The sequence below is a fragment of the Notamacropus eugenii genome, chromosome 2, assembly GCF_028372415.1.
Source record: "Notamacropus eugenii isolate mMacEug1 chromosome 2, mMacEug1.pri_v2, whole genome shotgun sequence".
NCBI classification, from domain to species: domain Eukaryota; kingdom Metazoa; phylum Chordata; class Mammalia; order Diprotodontia; family Macropodidae; genus Notamacropus; species Notamacropus eugenii.
The window spans coordinates 484521948-484536938 of record NC_092873.1 but is presented as its reverse complement, the minus strand read 5'-3'; the positions used below and the strand labels follow the sequence as shown (position 1 = coordinate 484536938).

Genomic DNA, 14991 nt, shown 5'->3' with positions numbered 1-14991 from the left:
CTACTGGCTCCATAATTGCTGTAACTATCTGCATTATCCATAGTTATCTGCATAGGGGGTCTAGAACACTATCTACTATAACATGCTGATTCAATGAATAGGAATATTATATACAACAATAACAAAAAATATCAAGTTGATGGGAAATTCTTAAAATATAGGCATTCCTGTACAGGTGGTACTCCAAATGTTAGAAATCATGGGCTACACAAGCAGACCCATAAAAACCCATATCACCCACAATGTAGTTTAATTTATATAAAAAAAAGACTCTTCAGGGGTGAAAGAAGGATGTCCATTATCACTACTATTATTCAATATAGTACTAGAAATGTTAGCTGTAGCAATTAGAGAAGATAAAGAAATTGAAGGAATTAGAATAGGCAAAGAAGAAACTAAGTTATCACTCTTTGCAGATGATATGAAGATATACTTAGAGAATCCCAGAGATTCAAGTAAAAACTACTTGAAAAAATAAATAACTGGCAAAATTGCAGGTTACAAAATAAACTCACACAAATCTTCTGCATTTCTATATATTACTAACAAAGCCCAACAGCAAGAGATAGAAAGATAAATCCCATTTAAAACAGGGTAGACACTGTAAAATATTTGAGAGTCTACCAGCCAAAACAAATCCAGAGTCTATATGAACCCAGTTACAAGACACCTTTCGCACAAATAAAGTCATATCTAAGTAAGTGGAAAAACATCAGTTGCTCGTGGGTAGAATGAGTCAATATAATAAAAATGACAACTCTACCTAAATTAATTTACTTATTTAATGCTATACCAATCAAACTATCAGATAATTATTTTCTAGAGCTGGAAAAAGTAATATCAAAATTCATCTGGAAGAACAAAAGGTCCAGAATATCAAGGGAATTAATGAAAAGAAATGCTAGGGAAGGTGGCCTAGCTCCATCAGATCTCAAATTATATTATAAAGCAGCAATTATCAAAACCAGAAGGGTAGATGAGTGGAATATGCTAGGTACTCAAGACACAGTAGTCAGTGAATACAGCAATCTACTGTTTGATAAACCCAAGAACCCCAGCTTCTGGGATAAGAACTCACTGTTTGACAAAAATTGCTGGGAAAATTGGATAACAGTGTGGTGGAAACTAGGCATAGACCAATGCCTCACACTGTACACAAGAATAAAGTCCAAATGGGTACATGATCTAGGTATAAAGATTGATACTATAAACAAATTAGTGGAGCAAGGAATAATGTATTTATCAGATTTATGGAGAAGGGAAGAATTTTTCACTAAACAAGAAATAGAAAGCATTATGAAGTACAAAATGGATAATTTTGATTATATTAAACTGAAAAGTTTTTGCATAACCAAACCCAATGCAACCAAGATTAGGAGGAAAGCAGAAAACTGGGAAAGAATTTTTGCAACTAATGTCTGTGATAAAGGCCTCATTTCTAAAATATATAGAGAACTGAGTCAAATGTACAAGAATACAAGTTATTCCCTAGTTGATAAATGGTCAAAGGATATGAACAGGCCGTTTTCAGAGGAAGAAATTGAAGATATCTATAGTCATAAGAAAAAATGATCTAAGTCACTGTTGATTAGAGAGATGCAAATCAAAACATCTCTGAGATACCATATCATACCTAACAGATTGGCCAATATGTCAAAACAGGAATATGATAAATGTTGGAGAAGATGTAAGAGACTTGGAACACTAATTCATTGTTGGTGGAGCTGTGAGCTGATCCATTCTGGAGAGCAATTTGGAACTATGCCCAAAGGGCTACAAAAATGTGCATATCCTTTGACCCAGCAATATCTCTTCTAGGACTGTATCCCCAACAGATCATAAAAATAGGAAAGGGTCCCACATGTGCAAAAATATTTATAGCAGCACTCTTTATGGTGACCAAGAACTGGATATCAAGGGGATGCCTATCAACTGGGCAATGGCTGAAGAAGTGATAGTATATGAATATAATAGAGTACTACTGCGCTATAAGAAATGATGAACAAGAAGACTTCAGAGAGGCCTGGAAAGACTTATATGATCTGATGCTGAGTGAAAGGAGCAGAACCATAACTTTGTACACGGCAACAACCACAGTGTGCAAGGATTTTTTCTGGTAGACTTAGAACTTCATTGCAATGCAAGGGCTTAAAAAATTCCTAATAGTCTTTTTAAGGCAAAATGCCTTCCACATCCAGGGAAAGAACTATGGAATTCAATCACAGAATGTAGCAGATCATTTTCTTTTATATTACGTTTTGGTTTGTTATATGATTTCTCCCACTCATTTTAATTCTTCTATATAACATGACTATGGTGAAATGTATTTAATAGGAATATATGTGTAGAACCTATATAAAATTGTATGGCATCTCGGAGGTAGGGGGGAAGGAGGGAGAGGGAGGGAAAAAAACTTAAGTTATATAGTAGTGATTGTAGAACACTGAAAATAAATTTAAAAAAAAATTTTTAAAAAGACTCTTACATTAAGCTCAGTAATCAGTAAGCAGTAAGAGGACAATAGTTAGAGTGAAGAAAGAGAGAAAGTCAAGGACATATAGTAATTACCTCTATACTTTGTTTAAAAGAGTGCGTTCAACAAGAGAACCATTTCATTAGCTTAGCACTTCTGGTTTAAATCATAGTATGGAACAAGCTCCAGGAGAAGGCAGGGGAGAATTACAGAAAGGAAAGAGTACTAGGCTTAGAGTCAGAAAATCTGACTGAAAGCTACTAATATGCTGGGCAAATTACTTTAACTCTCTGAGTCTCTCTATATCTGTAAAACGGGAGCATAAAAGACTTGGAGTATCACAGGGCTGAGAAGAGGATCAAATGAGATGAGAGTACTTTTATTTTTGTATTCCCTCACAGTACCTGACTAACACAGAAGATCCCAAATCCCCTAACACTCCATAACTATTGAATCACTTGAATGAATGAATATTATTTAGAAATGCCTTGGAATTTGAAGGTTTTTTTCTTAGTAGAGGCATTATCAATGCAAGATTAAATTTGGGGTGAGGCCCTTGAATTACAAAATAAGCAGATGTCCAGGACAGAGATAACCCTTCCTCCTTCTCTCTGTGCCAAACACCTTCTGCACTCTGCCCTGTGCCATGCAGACAGGCTACTTTTGTAGCTCACCTATGATCCATCTACTATCCCCACACATTTGTACAAGCTATCCTCCATGTCTGGGACATACTCCTTCCTCACAACTTCTTGAAATCCTTAGCTTCCTTCAAAATTCAGCTCCTAAATGAGGCTTTTCCTTATTTCCCAGTATCTGTTGCCTACCCTGCCTACGTCCCCCCTCCCTCCTCCCCCACCAATTGCTTCATATTTACTTTGAATATATTTGGTACATAATTGTATATGTACATGCCGTTTCCTCAAGTAGAATAGATGAATTCACTGGATAGTAATCATATTTGTCACAATTGTTTTCATTCCAGATCTGGGATATCATCAACTCCTAGTACAGACACTTTCTCTACTGAGTCAAATTAGCAAATCTCCTATAAATGATATACTTAAAGAGGTACCTGGAGCACTGAGAGGTTCAGTAAATGATTTTGCAAGAGGCACAAAACTAGTTGTATCAGAAACAGGAGGAGAATCAAAGCCCCCTCGAAGTTGCAAGGCCCGTTCTCTCCTATGACAATAACCCACTGTAATGGAGCATTCTGCCATCCCTCCAATTTCTCCCTTGTGGTCTTTAGCCATTTCCCTCCCTCCTGGGGTTTCTCAAATTCACTGCTGCTCTATTCTTATTTCATTGATCCCAGAAAATTCTAGGAGGCTAAGGTTAGAAGCGACCTTAGGCAGTACATGCAAAACATTCCAATAAAAGCAAAGAGCAAAGACCACTTACAAGACACAAAGGCAAAGGGCTCCTGGTACCGATTCACTGTCTCTTAAGAGAAAATTGCCTTCTTTCCCCTCCTGGAACAGGAGAGTCTCACAAGCTTTTTTGGTCAGAGGGCCATGGTAGTAGGGTAGGTCCATGGAGAGAGCTTGGCACCCTACTGGTGAGGAGCCCTGACCAGAGGGGAGACGTCTGAAGCAGTCACTTAAAAAGTCTCAGTTCTATAGCAGCAGTTTTTTCCACAACAGTGTGTGTGTGTGCGTGCGTGTGTGTGTGTGTGTGTGCGTGCGTGCGTGTGTGTGTATGTGAAGTGAATTTGGGAGGGTTAAACCCAGTCTGATACAGGAAATGAAGAAACTGAGGGTGATAAAGTGACCACTACCTTTTCATAAAGGAAAAGAACCCATATGATTTTAGTAAATTAACAGCACCAAAGTATCAAATGCTTTGACTTTAAGAAAAAAATCAGTCACGGAAGTGTAAGATGTCATTAGGAGGTTTTTGACCCTGGGAAGAGAGCCACAAAGCCCAAGGATTCAAAAACAGCCATGGCTATGATGACTGGCTACATCCTTCTTCTACTTGTTCATGCTCATTCCGTAGAAATCGCCATTGTCTTATCATTCGAACATTAGAAGGTGTTTTGTGAATAGGCATTATGGACAATCACCATAGATAGTGTCATAAATTTAGGGCTGGAAGGGATCTCAGCAGCTATCTGACCCAACCCTCTTTATTTTATAGATGAGGGAGCTGAGGTCTGGGGACCTTAAGTGACTTGTCTAGGGTCACCCAAATAGTAAGTGGCTGAAGCAGAAACTGACCCTGACCTTGGGCAAATCTATTTGCCTCTCTAGGTCTCAAGGTCTTCATCTTACAAGGCCTTTATGGTCCTTTTCCATTTGTGATCCTAAACTGACAAAAAAAAGTAGGCTAAAATTTATTTGTATAAGGAACTACCAAATGAATCACCTTTATTAATGCAGGTCATCTCTTTCTCTGAAACTTGGGGTTAGAGAGTTGTTCTCTCAATAAGAAGTTAAAGGGTTTAGCCAGGGTCACAGTTAATAAAAAACATTCTTAATTGGTTACTCTGAGCCAGCTTCTGTGCTAAACACTGGGGATGCTGCTGCTGATAAAACAACTTCTCCCCTTCCCTCCTCAGGATTGTCTGGAATCATCTTTTGTCATTTATATTTTTTCTTTTAAAAAAATTAATTAATTCATCAATTTTTAGTTTTCAACATTCATTTCGATAAGATTTTGAGTTCCAAATTTTCTCCCCATCTCTCCCCTCCCCCCACCCCAAGATGGAATGCATTCTGATTACCCCTTCCCCTAGTCTGCCCTCCTTTCTATCACCCCTTTCTTTCTTGTAGGGCAAGATAGATTTCTATAATCCCTTACTTGTACATCTTATTTCCCTGTAAAAACAATTTTTAACATTTGTTTTTTAAACTTTGAGTTCCAAATTCTCTTCCTTCTTCCCTCCCTACCCACCCTCACTGAGAAGGCAAACAATTCAATATAGGTTATACATGTGCAACAATGAAAAATACTTCCATAATAGTCATGTTGTGAAAGACTAACTATATTTCCCTCCATCTTATCCTGCCCATGACTTATTCTACTTTCTCCTTCCCTAATCTGCCCTCCATTCTGTCATTCCGCTCCCCCCCCCAACCCCTTCCCTCTTACTTTCCTGTACGGTAAGGTACTTAATTGAATATGTATGTTCTTCCCTCCTTAAGCCAAATCTGATGAGAATAAGGTTCACTCATTCCTCTCACTTCCCCACTCTTCCCCTCCATTGTGAAACCTTTTTCTTGCCTCTTTTGTGTGAGATAATTTACCCCACTCTGTCTCTCCTCCCAATATATTCCTCTCTCACCCCTTAATTGTATTTTTAGATATCATCCATTCTTATTCAACTTACCCTGTGTCACCTCTCTCTTTTCTCTCTTTCTCTTTCTCTTTCTATCTCTCTGCCTCTCTCCCTCCCCCCCCCCTCTATTTCCTCCAACTACCCTAATATTAAGAAAGGTCTCATGAGTTAAAAATATCATATTTCCTTGTAGAAATATAAACAGTTCAACTTTAATAAGTCCCTTATGATTTCTCTTTCCTGTTTACATTTTCATGCTTCTCTTGATTCTTGTATCTGAAAGTCAAATTTTCTATTCAGCTCTGGTTTTTTCATCAAGAATGATTGAAAGTCCTCTATTTCATTGAATAACCATTGAATACTCAGTTTTGCTGGATAGATGATTCTTAGTTTTAATCCTAACTCTTCTGACCTCCAGAAAATCATATTCCAAGCCCTTCAATCTCTTGATGTAGAAGCTAGTAGATCCTCTGTTATCCTGATTGTGTTTCCACAATACTGGAATTGTTTCTTTCTGGTTGCTTGCATTATTTTCTCCTTGACCTGGAAACTCTGGAATTTGGCTACAATATTCCTAGGAGCTTTCCTTTTGGAATTTCTTTCAAGAGATGGATTCTTTCAATTTCTAATTTACCTTCTGGTTCTAAAATATCCGGATAGTTTTCCTTGGTAGTTCCTTGAAAGACGAAGTCTAGGCTCCTTTTTTGATTATAGTCTTCAGGTGGTCTAATAATTTTTAAATTATCTCTCCTGGGTCTATTTTCCAGGTCAGTTGTTTTTCCAATGAGATATTTCACATTGTCTTCTATTTTTTCATTCTTTGGTTCTGTTTTATAATTTCTTGATTCTTCATAAAGTCATTAGCTTCTATTTGCTCCATTCTAATTTTGAAGGAATTATTTTCTTCAGTGAGCTTTTGGACCTCCTTTTCCATTTGGCCAATTCTGCTTTTTAAGGCATTCTTCTTCTTATTGGCTTTTTGGGCCTCTTTTGCCATTTGAGCTGGTCTTTTTTTAAGGTGTTATTTTCTTCAGTATTTTGGGGGTCTCCTTTTGCAAGCTGTTGACTCATTTTTCATGACTTTTTTGTTTCACTCTCATTTTTCTTCCCAATTTTTCTTCTACTTCTCTTACTTGATTTTCAAAATCCTTTTTGAGCTCTTCCATGGTCTGAAAATAATTGATATTTTTCTTGGAGGCCTTTGATGCAGACACTTTGAATGTGTTGTATATTTTGATATTCTTTGTCACCAAAGTAAGATTCCATAGTCTGTTTTTTTTACATTGTTTGCTTGTCTTCCCAGACAAATACTTGATTTTCTAATTTTTGTCAAGGTAGGACTCTGATTTCAATGAGTGTGGGTATGGGTATACTGTCCCAGGCTTCAGGGGTTTTATATAAGTCTCTCAATCCCTCACAGTCTGTGGGCCCAGAGCTCTGGAAGCAGCCACTGTTCCTCCTGCCACTGCCACTGTCACCATCTCTGCTGCCCCTGGACTGGGGGTGGATTGCACTCCTCCCCCACTCAGGTCTGACAGAGTTTTCCCACTGACCTTCTATGCTCTCTTTGGTGTTTGTGGGTTGAGAAGCCTAGAAACTGCCACAGCTGCCAGTGATTCAGTCTCCTGAGGCCTGCTGAAGCCCCATCTGTGATGGTATGGCCCATAGAGGACTGTGCTCCACTCCCAGCCTGGTGTGATAGATCCTTCCTCTTGACCTTCCAGGTTGTCTTAGGTTTCACTCTGTCATTTTGTGGGTTCTATAGCTCTAAAATTTTTACAGATATTTGGAAGGATTTGGGGGAGAACTCAAGCAAGTTCCTGCTTTTACTCTGCCATCTTCTGTCATTTCTTACATTCTAATAAATTCCCATTATATTCATATGCCACAATTTGTTCAGTCATTCCCCACTGTAGAAGACACAATCCAAGGCTACCCCTTTCAGGATCATGAAGTATCTGAGGCCTTTTTTGACCTTAGTTCTTCCTGACTCCAGGCCCAGAATTCTATTTACTGTACCACCTATATGCCAACTCAACTCAGAATTCATTTTAATGTTCACAAAACATATTTCTTTGAGCAAAGGAGTAACTTGTGCCTTAGGACAGAACAAGAAACAAGTGAGACAAACAGTTGAGACAGAGGAGGAAGCAATGGGAACCTTTCCCTGATCCCAGTTCCAACTTCACCAAGTTCGAAAAGAAGCTGAGCTCAAGGGGGTTGGGAACTAGTTGTATGGATAGATTTGAGGAGTTCTAACTCTTGTTCTGGTTTCCTTTTTCTTTTTCTTTCCAGTTACAGGACTCAGGAGACAAACCAACCCCAGAGGTGTTGATTGGGGAAGTCAGCCTTTCTTCCCTTGGAGATCTTAGCAGAAGAGAAGTTTCACTCTATTGTCTGATATTCTTTGGTTTCCTGTTTTGCCATTATCCAAGTAAGAGAAAGGCAACTCATTATCTAAGTGTCTAATCTGCTTTATGTGAACCAAGTAAATTTCCTGGGTTCATATTTCTCCCTGGAGATTAATAAGCTGAGGATGAAAACCTTTCTATACTCATCCTTTAGTCATACATCCTTTACATCATTTGCCATACAATTTACACATATATCATCTACCATAAATTTGAATATAGAGAATTAGGGCTTTACATGGTATGGATTAAGGATTATCCCAGGCTGAATAACATGTGTCACTTCAAGTAACTTTAGGAGTAAGGTCCTAGATGTTTCAGAATTAGAAAATGATCTTCAAGTTTTGTTTCCTTGCTCAACTTTTTCAGAAATCTTTCTTATCAAAATCATAAAATGTTGAAGACACTTTAATTCAAATACTGGGAAGTAACTTACACATGATCATACATTTATTTACTGTCAGAGTCAGAAAAAGAACCTCGTCTTCAGTCAGCCAATACTTATTAAGCATGTACTGCATGCCAGGCACTGTGCTAAGTTTTGTGGATACAAAAATAGGCAAAAGACAACCCCTGCTATCAAGGACTTTATAATCTAATCAGAGAGACAATGCGCAAACAAATATATAAAAAGCAAGCTATACACAGGATAAATAGAAAATAAGTAATAGAGGGAAGGCACTGGAAACAAAGAGGTTGGGAAAGGCTTTCTGTAAAAAGTGGCATTTTAGTTCAGACTTAAAGGAAGTCAGGGAAGTCAATAGTCAGACTGGGGAGGGAGAGCATTGCAGACTTGGGGGATAGCCAGAGAGAAAGCCTGGAGCTGAGAGGTGGAGTGTCTTGTTCATGGAATAGCAAGGAGGTCAGTGTCACTGGATCAAAGAGTATATGGCAGGGAGTAAGGTATAAGCAAACTAGGAAGATAGAAGGGGGCTAGGTTATGAAAGGCTTTAAGTGCCAAACAGAGCATTTTGTATTTGATCTTGGGTGCAATTTAGTCATTGGAGTTTATTGAGTAAGGGAAGTAACATGATCAAATCTGCACTTGGGAAAATTGCTTTAGTGGCTGAATGAAGGATGGATTAGAGTGGGGAGAGACTTGAGGGAGGCAGAGCCACCTTCAGGTGATTGCAATAATCCAGGCATGAGGTGATGAGGCCTTCACTAGAATGTTGGCAGAGTCAGAGGAAAGAAAGGGTTGTATTTGAGAAATGTTGCAAAAGTAAAATCAATAGACCTTGGCAACAGTTTGGATATGGGAGTGGGAGTGGGATTGGAGACAGTAAGGAATCCAGGATAACTCCTAGCTTTCGAACTTGAGAGACTGGGAAGATAGTGTTGCCCTCCACAGTAATAGAGAAGGTGGGAGAGGAGGAGGACTTAGGGAGAAAAATAATGAGTTCCATTTTAAATACATTGAGTTTAAGATGTCTACTGGACATTCAGTTCAAGACATCTGAAAAGCAGTTAGAGAGCATCAGAAAGATTGGGGCAGGATAGGTGGATAGGAGAATCATCAGCAAAGAAATAGTAAATAAAATCCATGAGAGCTGATGAGATTACCAAGTGAAGTGGTATAGAGGGAGAAGAAAAGAGGACTTAGGTCAGAACCCTGAGGGACACCTATGTTAAAGGGCATGATCTGGAAGAGGATCCAGCAAAGGAGAGGGAGGAGGAGTGGTCAGATAGGTAGGAGGAGAAGTAGCAAGAGTAGTGTCCTGAAAACCTACAGAGAAGAGACTATCAAGGAGAAGAGTGTGATCAACAATGTCAAAGGCCGCAGAGAAGTCAAGAAGAATGAGGATAGAGAAAAGGCCATTAAATTTGGCAACTAAGAGATGAATTGCAATTTTGGAAGAAGCAGTTTTGGTGAAATGATAAGGTTGGATGGAAGCTGTAAGGGGTTAAGGAGAGTACGAAAGGAGGAAAAGTGGAGGCACCTGTGTTGTAGATGCCCATTTTGAGGAGTTTAGTTACAAAGGGCAGAGGAGATATAGGATGATAGACTTCTTGTAAAGTTACTTTTTCTTTCTGGGTTTATCACTCGAGTTTCTCTAATTCTAAGGCTTTTCTTTTTGTTGTGTCTTCTTCTGTTTACTCATATTTCCAACCTTCATAATCCATTTTCTACAGTAAGGACTTGCACTTGGATCGAACTCCACCACCATCTTCCTGAATGATGTGGGTAGGCCCTGCTTGACTCTAAGGTTGGTGACTAGAACAAGGCCTAACCTTGTGGAGGATCTGTCCGGCTGTGTCTCCTGCTGGGCTGCCTGGATGTGATTTCAGATCTATCTTCTGCTATAGATGGTGAGCATCAAGCACTGCTTTGGATCTCCTGCTATGGAACCAGGTTGATTTGCACTTTGCCTTCCACCTACCCTGGCTTGAAATCCTCTCCATGTTTCTAGAGGATTCTGACAGCTTAGCACAATGCCTGGCACAAAGCAGGTGCTTTAAAAAAAAAAGCCTTTTTTTCCTCCTTCCTTCCTATATTTTGTTGTTGTTCACTTCAGTCATGTCTGACTCTTGTGACTTCATTCGGAGTTTTCTTGGAAAACATACTGGAGTGGTTTGCCATTTCCTTCTCCAGCTCATTTTACAGATAAAGAAACCTAGGCAAACAGGATTAAGTGACTTGCCCAGGGTCACACAGGTAATCTGAGGCTAGATTTGAACTCAGGTCCTTCTGACTCCAGGCTAGGTACTCTGTCCACTGCACCACCTAGCTGCCCTCCTATAGAGTAGGTATCTAATAATTATTTATTAATTATCCAGATTTGGGGCTCCTAGACTTTGTGTTTCAAACTTTCTCAGCTCCATTCTCCCAACTTTATGTTCTAAGCTCCCTCTGATCTTTAAGGCCCCAACTTTTCATCTCTTGTGTTTAGGTGCACTTATTTCTCAGCCCTGAAATATAATTCCTCATTTTCTCTGTACTTAAGCTGAGCAGGAGTCCTCAAGGCCTAGATCCTTATACAGAGAGAAGATGCATGGGATGACTGAAAAGGCACAACAGTGGTGAGTCTCTGTGCATTGAGACATAAGCTTGGGTTCTGTCCAGGTCCACTGAAGCCAGGTTGATCTCTCTCATTGCTCTAGATTTTCCCTGTGAGGTCTAACAGGCAGCTGTGCAAGGAAGAGTAGGTCTTTTCCTAGAATTCATCAATGAACTGTTGGTCAAGATAATCAAATACACTTGGATACTCTCTTTGGGGCCTCTGGACTGAGGAAGGAGATGAATTGAAGAAAGTAGCTACAGCAGAGGTAAAACATGAGAGAGATATGGGCAGCAAATGCAGTGAATGACATAGGAGGAAATAACAAAGCAGTAGGACTGAGGACCCTCTACTTCTAGACCAACAGTCTTTCATTAAGGGGATTTGTTCTGTGAAGTTTAGATTTAGTCAAAGGGCTGCACTTGAGGATCTAGAGGGCCACCTGTGGCCTCAAGGTCTCAGGTTCCCCACTCCTATTCTAGATTACTCTGCAGGACTTTCTCTACATCATGATCTCTTGCTGTCCTTCCACTAGAGTCTTCTGGATAACACAACCCAGTACACTGAGGAATCAAAGCTCAGTCAGTAAACATTTATGAAGCTCCTATTATATACTAGGGACTAAGTGCTAGCTTAGGGAGTTAAAAGAGTCCTTGCTCTCATGGATCTCTCCAGCGATAAGTGTGTAGGGATTCCCAGAATAGACGTCACATCCTGGATCTTTCTCCTTTTGCTTTTATGACTCCAGGAAATCCATCCACTTTCATCCTCTAGAAGTAGCCATCCCTGCTGGCCTAGTTTGGCTATTCTATTTTTCTCAGCTAATTCTGTTATCATTGATTTTCTGTGTGCAGCAGTTTTTCAAAATTTTATGTAGTCAAAAGTGTTTATTATCTTTCATGATCTCCTTTATTCTTAATAAGTGTTTGTTAAATTGCTTTGAGTTATGAGAAAAGAGGAAGTAGAATGGTCCTTCCACTCAATTCTTAACATTTTTAGCTCTGAGAAGAAGAGCACAGAGAGAAAAGAAAGAAGGAATGGAAAACTGGATAATTTTGAACATCTAGTATTAAGAGACCACTGCTGAACCCATAGGGGCTGGTGTACTATGTCGTTCCTCTTTCTGAACATGGACATATAATTTGGACCATTTAGTCCTTGGCAGCTTGGTCTCTGGTAAGAAGGGGATCCCTTTTTTCCACATTCATTAACATGTTGAGAACGGTGACTACAAAAATATTTCCCCTATAAATCTAGGGCACATCCTCTTATAATACACACAGCATCTGAGGGAAGAGTGAGTACAAATGTAGAATATAAGGGTGGTGAGGCATGTATGCAGTAAGCACATTTGGTCAAAGCAAATTGCTTCTGTACTGCAGGGACTCAATGTCCTTTATCTTCTTGTGGAGTCCTCATGCAACTCTCCCAGGTGCATCTTGTTGAGATGCAATGTTATACACTGGCAGCCAGAGTGTGAGAACGTGACTTATGACTGAACTGTAAACATAAACTATAAAAATTATATGTGGCCATAAGCCATCCCTGGTACTATGTCTTTGTTCTGTTTCCATATAAAATCTGGCCTATCCCAAGGGCAGGGGCAAGGATCTACCATTTTGTCCTATTGCTGCCCAGGACGGGTCTTCTGTGAGTAAATTCCCCCTATTAACCAAATAAATCTGCATATATACTCATTCTAGAATGGACTGCCCTTCTTTCTTCACTATCTTGGTAGTCTCTCAAAGGGTCTGCTACCCTATAAGTGGCAAAATCAGTACAGAACAGATTTTACATTTGGTACAGTTGTCAGGATACTGAAGAAATGGACTTGGAGAGAGTGGCCTCCACAATGGAAATCCCTGCCATCCTCATCTCTGGTGGATAGCTCATTTGCCCAGGTAGGGAAAACCCCATACTGACCACCCACATCCATAGGGGTAGGGGTGACTGAGCCACCACCAGAACAGGGACACCTGGAAAATGCACATTGTCTTGTGCCTCGTCAGCCTTCCATGGGGGGAAGGAGGAGAGAGGGTGAGAATCCCATATGCTGCTGGCTATTTGTGTTGTTTAATGGAAGATTTATAGCCTAGGCAAACATGAAAGCTTTCTGTTCTGTTAGGAGAGATTTTGAAATCGCAACTGCCTTCATTGTCATAAGGTAAAAACTAGCATAGTCTCAAGGTGAAAGACAAGGTGACTAGGAATCGTTTTTTGAGGGGAAGACAGAGTAAAAGAACAGAGAGAGTTTTTCTTTCTCTCTCTCTCCCTCTCTTTCTGACTGCATGTCAGAGAGTCAGGAAAGAGGGAAAGACTCAATGAAGTGAAGGTTATTTGGCATATGACTAATGAAGGAAGTTTCAGATCAGAATATGAAAGCAACAAGATAGGTGCGGTTTTAAAGGAATTAATACTTTCTTAGGCTGTGTGTATATGTGTGTGTGACAGCATGGCCTTTGGAGACATCAAGTGAGGACCAAACTGAGAACAGTCACATGCTTGTGAAAAAAGGCTGATAACTGAAAAGCCTCACTAGTAAGGGAATATTACTAGGGCCACTGTCTCACCACTATAGGTCTGTTCATGTTTTTTTCTATGCCTGTGTTTGTGTGTATTTCATAGAGTCTGTATGTCTACAGTTGTGCACATGGAGCTTGGAAAAAAAACTTTGCTGGCATATCTCTCTCTCTCTGTCTCTGTATCTCTCTGTCTCTGTCTGTCTCTCTGTCTCTCTGTCTCTGTCTCTCTCTGTATCTTGTTAACTAACATTTTCCTGGGGGAAAGAAAGTATATGATACTCTATAATTTTCAGAGAGATTCTTCTTTTCTCTTTAGATTCGTGAACTGTGGCCAGGTTCAAGGAGTGTGGAGGGAAGAAGAGTTAAGAAGGGAATCTTTTCCCTCAAACCATGTAATGTTTTTACATTGCACAATTAGATTAATTTTTAATATCACATAAATAGCCTAAAATGTAATTCTCTACTGTGAATCCTTAATTTTAGTTTGAATGTCTGAAATATTCTAGCAAGTTTGGGGTTGACATTCTTAAGAATGCATTTTAAGGGAACTAAGAGCATTTCCCACTCCCCAGAATGACAGGTTTTATTGTTTTATATCTAGAGAAGAACTTCTCATTGATTATAAAAAGACAGGGGGGAAAAGGGTGTCAGTGAAGGTTCAGAGAAAAAAATTTAAACTGACCCTTAGAAGCTATCTGCCCACTGTTAACTCTTTCCTAGTTCACAGGATTTGTGTGAATCAGGAAACAACCACAAGGTAATTGAGTTTGATTAGAACAATTTAGTTAGGGAGTAGGGACTAAGGGAGTCTTACAAACTAAAGTTAAGGACTGATCAATTGAAAATTGATTTTAAATTTAATTTTAATTTAATTTTTTAAATTGGTATGCATTTTGAAATTGGAAATTTTGCTGTAAATTATATGAAACTCCTATTCTCTTTTTGTAATAGATTATTTTCAGTTTGAATTTTAAGAATTGTCTTGTTTCCTACCTACAAAAAGTAAAACTTATTTAAGAGAGCAGAAGAAGCAAGCCCAAATTCTCCTGAGAAATCCCAGACAGAGGAGCTGCAATAGCTGGGGGAAAATCCTGCCAAATAGGTCTATTACTGGGCAAGGAGATGATGTAAAAATAGAAAAAAATTATGGGGAGAGGAAAAATTAGAAATTATTTTGTAGGAAAAGATATAAAGACCTTGTAGACTCCCCTTATTTGTAAACTTACCAGGTTTCTTGAAACTGTCTAGGCAAGGTCATCAACTCTGTAAGAGCGTGTTTGGGTTATGGAAATTTCTAAACAAA

General features: G+C 39.2%; 1 protein-coding gene across 4 annotated transcripts in view; it reads right to left on the bottom strand.

Moving 5' to 3' along the window:
• Positions 1-14991, bottom strand: part of SH2D1B (SH2 domain containing 1B) — a 68061-nt gene that overhangs the window by 29935 nt on the left and 23135 nt on the right. The window contains exon 1 of one of the 4 annotated variants that reach the window (XM_072648802.1): positions 3878-4066. The exons of the other annotated variants lie outside the window; for them this stretch is intronic. Coding sequence (XP_072504903.1) covers positions 3878-4011 — 134 coding nt within the window. The 5' untranslated portion in view covers positions 4012-4066. Of the gene's footprint in view, positions 1-3877; positions 4067-14991 lie in introns of those variants that run through there. 4 annotated transcript variants of the gene reach the window in all.